Below are 5,190 nucleotides of genomic sequence, written 5' to 3' on the forward strand. Positions count from 1 at the left end.
CATATATATCTTGGAAAAAGTGCAGCCAGAGTACTCAGTGGAGTCAAAGATGAAGCTCTGTCTCTTTTACCTTGGACATTCTATTAGGAGAGGCTATTCCTTGGAAAGAGACAACATGTTTGAAAAGATGGAGGGTCAGTGTAAAATGAGCAGTATTGATAAGGGCAAGGTGGAGGTGGCCAAGTCTGACTTTTACCAGCATCATAAAGAAGATCTTAATTACCAACATCCATAGCACGAAAATAGTCAAATGGTTAGAACATGGCTCCCAACTCTGCTGCACATACTAGTCCCAATCACTGGGTTCAATACTCATTGCAAAAGTATTCATTGTAGAGCATATCAGGGAAAGAGGTTATAATAGTTGGTTGAAGGAAGGCAAAGGATATATAGTGAGATACATATATGATATACATATCATGTATATGATATATATTTTATAGATATATAGTGAAGGCAAAGGATATATAGTGAAAATCGAGGTTCAGTCCAGCAACACAAATGAAAGAAGTCTTTGGTTTCCTCAGTTGTACAGCAAGTCTCATCTATAGCAGTTCTACATCACCCTTCATGCATCCTTTCATTTTGGTTCTCTCTCCAGGGCTCTATAAGGCTACAACTCACTGCAGTCTTTCCACAATCTGGCCAGCTCTCCCTCTTACGTTGGCCTCACAGCTGTTGATGATGTTGAAAACACTCATCACAGGTCTTCAGGCACTGAATTCATTGTCTTGAGGCAGCTAGAGACCATGCGCCCAGATGGGATTAAGACAATGGATAGAAAAGCTCTGGATATGAAAAGTTCTACCACCACAGTCAGTGAAGGAGAGGAAGACTCCCCAATGAGATGGATTGACAATGACTGCACCAATAGACTCAAGTTTATGCCAGAGATGATAAAGATGGCACAAGATAGGACTGGGTTCAGGTTAGTTGACTTCAGGTCAATTGGCACCTAACAACAGTTAACAATAACAACTGTAACAATCTAGTCCTCAAGAAACTACTGACATACAATGGTTAAAGAATTTGCCTGTTAACCAAGAGGTTTTTAACCCACTAGCCACTCCATGGGAGAAAAATGAGATAGTCAGCTTCTCTAAAGGTTACACCTTTGACGAGCATATGGGCTGTTCCTTTAGGGTCCTTATGAATTAAAATGAATTGGACGTTAATGAATTTAGTTTGGTTTAATCTTGCTACCAGAGTTTCCTGTATTCTCAGTTTTGTGGTCTGTAAAATGGAGCTAAAATCCCCTGCTTTATTTATTTTGAGAATTAACTCATGTAAAATATTGACTCAATCCTGGGACATTGTAGGAATTGGGTAAATAAATGATCTCATTTTCTTCCATCTCTTTCCATAACTTAAAAAAACAAAAACAAAACAAAAAACTTTATGATTTATATACTGAAAAATGTGAGAAAGAGCAAGAGGTTAAGAAATTAAGAAGAAATGTGAACTTGTTAGAAAAGCTTGTTATGCAAGAGATGCTGTCATGTCTTGTGGTCACCCTAAACCCAGGAAATGAGGGACATTCTCTCATGCCCAGGGGTAAAAACGGATCAGATTCTGAGACCATTTGATTGCCTCATGAAGAAGGGGAATTGCTTGAATATTTGGATGCAGAAGAATTACCTCATAGTTTGGTTGATCTCCTGGAAAAATCTCGGGTTGATATTTTCCATTGTGGATGTGTCATAGCAGAAATATGTGACTACAGGTAGTCTGGTAAAATGAAATCTGGTTATCAAAGTAGACATACTCTTTTACGCCTGACAATGCAGACTTTAATCTATGATGTACATTCAATAACAAGTGATAACTATAAATGGACCCAGGAAGACAAACTTTTACTTGAGAGCCAGCTGATCTTGGCTATGGCTGAACCACTGTGTCTTGACCCTTCTGTGTCTATAGGCTGCACTACAAACCGCTGCTTTATAATAAACAGAAGATGAATATTCAGCCAATGAAATGGTATTCTAGATCCTCTCTGAATTGGCAGCAGGATCTGTCTCATTGTTTATCTCCTGTTCAGTTAAGATTGCTTGATTTCTTACAAAAAAAGAAAAGAAAGAAAAGCAGGCCCAGCATTATGACCTCAAAATCTCTAAAGCAGGAAATTGTGTAGATATGTGGAAATGGAACACCTGTAATTTGCCTGTATCTTCTGAAGCAGATGTAGAAAAATATGCTAAAGTGGAAAAATCTATCAAATCTGATACTCACAAACAACAATATGGCCAGCCCATGATATAAAAGATGAATGTGTATTTGAATGTGAGGGTGGTAAAGCATTATCAGAAAACAGAGTTGACCATTATTCAGTCACTTGGTGATCCACTGTACTATGGTAAAATACAGCCAATGTAAAGATGATGAAGAGAGCAGTTGCCAGATGTCTTCATCCCACGCCTCCTCAGATGATCATTCCAGTTGATTCATTATTGGATCAAAGACTGATGCTTAGAGAATAGTCAGTCAGTGCCAGAAATTGGTCCAGAATGAAGCCAAATGTCCAGTTAAAATGTCACACACGTCCAGTGGCTCAGCCACTCTGAGTCAGCATTCTCCAGGAAAAGAATCAGAATCTGAGACAGTGTCAGTTCAGTCATCAGTACTGGGGAAGGGAGTGAAGCATAGACCTCAACCCATCAATCTTCCCTCAAGCTCAGGAACTATTTCCTCAGGTAACTATTTTACCCCACAACAAACAAGCAACATTCTCAAGTCTCCAATGCTGCCTCCTGCTTCTAAGCCCCGGACTCTGTCGAGGAAGTCAATTTAGCAGCCTGTCATTCTCTGGTTTGGAAGTTATGATATAGTAATTTCCTCGATGAGATCTGATACAATGTAACTATCTTCATGATGAGTTCTGATGTGAACAACCAGTTAGCCAGAATGCAGTTTGAGTGGTATGGCCTGCATCAGATATCTATGTCTTGCAAAGTTATCTTGTTTTGTGTTCAATCTGGGTCTTGCTTCTGGCTCATCATCATCTGACTTCTGGTTCTTTAGTTTTGAGTCACGGGGTTGCCATACTTCCTGTTAAGTTTGGCTTGGTCATCCTTAGTAATTAGTATCTTACCATCTGACCTGCTGATCTTGGATTGTCCAGTTTCTATAGCTGTGTGAGTCAGGAGAATTTTCTAGCTTGACGTCTGACTGTTTGACTTGGGATTTTTTAGCTTCCACCCAAGCATTTTATTTCCTTAAGAAATCAGTCCTGGACGGGCCACCTATATAAGGACTGCGCAGGGGTGGGAGCTCCTCTTTCCCTTCAGCGCGCCACAAAGATCCCGGTGTTGCCATGGGCCGCCGCCCAGCCCGGTGTTATCGGTATTGTAAAAACAAGCCCTATCCAAAATCCCGCTTCTGCAGAGGTGTCCCTGATGCCAAGATCCGCATCTTTGACTTGGGTCGGAAGAAGGCAAAAGTGGATGAGTTCCCACTCTGTGGCCATATGGTATCGGATGAATATGAGCAACTCTCTTCAGAAGCCCTGGAGGCAGCCCGTATTTGTGCCAACAAGTACATGGTAAAACGTTGTGGCAAAGATGGTTTTCACATCAGAGTGCGGCTGCATCCTTTCCATGTCATTCGCATCAACAAGATGTTGTCCTGTGCTGGGGCTGACAGGCTCCAGACAGGTATGCGAGGTGCCTTTGGAAAACCCCAGGGTACAGTGGCCAGGGTCCATATTGGCCAGGTCATTATGTCCATCCGTACCAACCTTCAGAACAAGGATCATGTGATTGAGGCCCTCCGCAGAGCCAAGTTCAAGTTCCCTGGGCACCAGAAGATCCATATCTCCAAGAAGTGGGGCTTTACGAAGTTTAATGCGGATGAGTTTGAAAACATGGTGGCTCAAAAGCGCCTCATTCCAGATGGTTGTGGAGTGAAATACATTCCCAATCGTGGCCCCTTGGACAAGTGGCGGGCCCTACATTCTTGAAGACCTTGGTTATCACTGCCCTGTCTTAGCCTGTGCGCCAATAAATTGAACTTCTGGCTCTCCCAAAAAAAAAAAAAAAAAAGAAAAAAAAGAAATCAATCCTCTCTTGCTATGTGTGTGTGTGTGTGTGTGTGCACATGTGCACATATCTGTATTTTGTTAGTTATCCTCATTATCTTTCTTTAGAACACCCTACCTAAGACAATAAGATTGAAACAAATTCTTAAAAACTTACTGTTAGAGCTATGACCTGAACAGATGTAATTATGTTTATTTCAACATTATTGACAATAGCAAAGGGATGGAAGCAACCCAAGAGGCCATCAACAAAGGAATAGATAAAGAAACTGTGGTATATTCACAAAATAGACTATTATACAGCATTGAATAACAATGAAGAAGCATGAAATAATACACAACATGGATGAGTTTAGAGGATTTTACGCTGGGTGACATAACTCAGTCACTAAAGGACAAATACTGCAAAATAACACTGTTATAGAAATATGATGCTTATGTGGAGCTTGGCAGAGAGAGCAGGAAAAGAGTAGACAATGAACACTGTAATGGAAAAAGTAAAGGGAAGATGAACCTGAAATGAATGAACATTCAAATATTATGTCTATTTCAATGAATGATCTGGAGCATACATACACAATATATCAAATGGAGGGGAAAGGGAAATGTTTACGTATAGAGGGAAACAGTTGTGAAAGATTGACAGGCAGGGACACAAGGGGAGGGAGAGAAAGCAGGAATGGATGGGTTGTGTGAAGGGAAAGGGTGTGTGAAGTTTATCTTTCAATATGACTTTTCCTAGCTATTATTTGATTCTGGTATGTAGATGAGCAGGAAATTGTGACTGGGGTGTGACTGCACAAGGGGTTTGGCTATCTACCATTCCACAAGGGGATTGGCCAGTCTCAACAATCTACAAAAAAATTGGCTAGTTCCAATATTGAAATGAGCAAGGCAGCCGCAAGAGTATATACAGATTTTCTGGCGCCAGAAAAAGAAGCAAGAGAATGTAAGATGCCCTTCTTGCTCCAGCTACACTTAGAGCAGCAACACCTATGGCTGAACAGGGAACCTGATGTGAGATGGGACCGTTTGGGGAAATTGGGGGAGGAGAGCCAATATTGGCAAGATTGACAACTTTGTTGGACAACTGAAGGAGGGGAGTCAATATTGGTGGGACTGAGAATTTGGGAATATTGACCTAAAGACAGAAG

The 5,190-nt window shown here is 41.0% G+C and overlaps 1 protein-coding gene and 1 pseudogene across 2 annotated transcripts; both read left to right on the forward strand.

Moving 5' to 3' along the window:
- The first annotated feature begins 1,391 nt into the window (after positions 1 to 1,391).
- Positions 1,392 to 2,791, forward strand: LOC102875741 (annotated as a pseudogene).
- A 522-nt stretch (positions 2,792 to 3,313) lies between these two features.
- Positions 3,314 to 3,958, forward strand: LOC102871965 (60S ribosomal protein L10-like). Of its 2 annotated transcripts, XM_006897606.1 has the most exons (2): positions 3,314 to 3,422; positions 3,504 to 3,958. In XM_006897606.1, exons 1-2 carry the CDS (start codon positions 3,314 to 3,316, stop codon positions 3,956 to 3,958), a joined length of 564 nt encoding a protein of 187 aa, XP_006897668.1. The 2 variants fall into 2 exon arrangements, with proteins under 2 accessions (XP_006897668.1, XP_006897667.1); XM_006897605.1 differs by having other exon boundaries at positions 3,314 to 3,958.
- The last annotated feature ends 1,232 nt before the right edge of the window (positions 3,959 to 5,190 follow it).

The sequence above is a fragment of the Elephantulus edwardii genome, unplaced genomic scaffold (genome assembly GCF_000299155.1).
Source record: "Elephantulus edwardii isolate Elephantulus edwardi_28Jun2011 unplaced genomic scaffold, EleEdw1.0 scaffold00212, whole genome shotgun sequence".
Classification (NCBI taxonomy): domain Eukaryota; kingdom Metazoa; phylum Chordata; class Mammalia; order Macroscelidea; family Macroscelididae; genus Elephantulus; species Elephantulus edwardii.

Coding starts and splice junctions, on each gene's coding strand:
- LOC102871965 (XM_006897605.1), top strand. CDS start 3,314: ATGGGCCGCCGCCCAGCCCGGTGTTATCGGTATTGTAAAAACAAGCCC.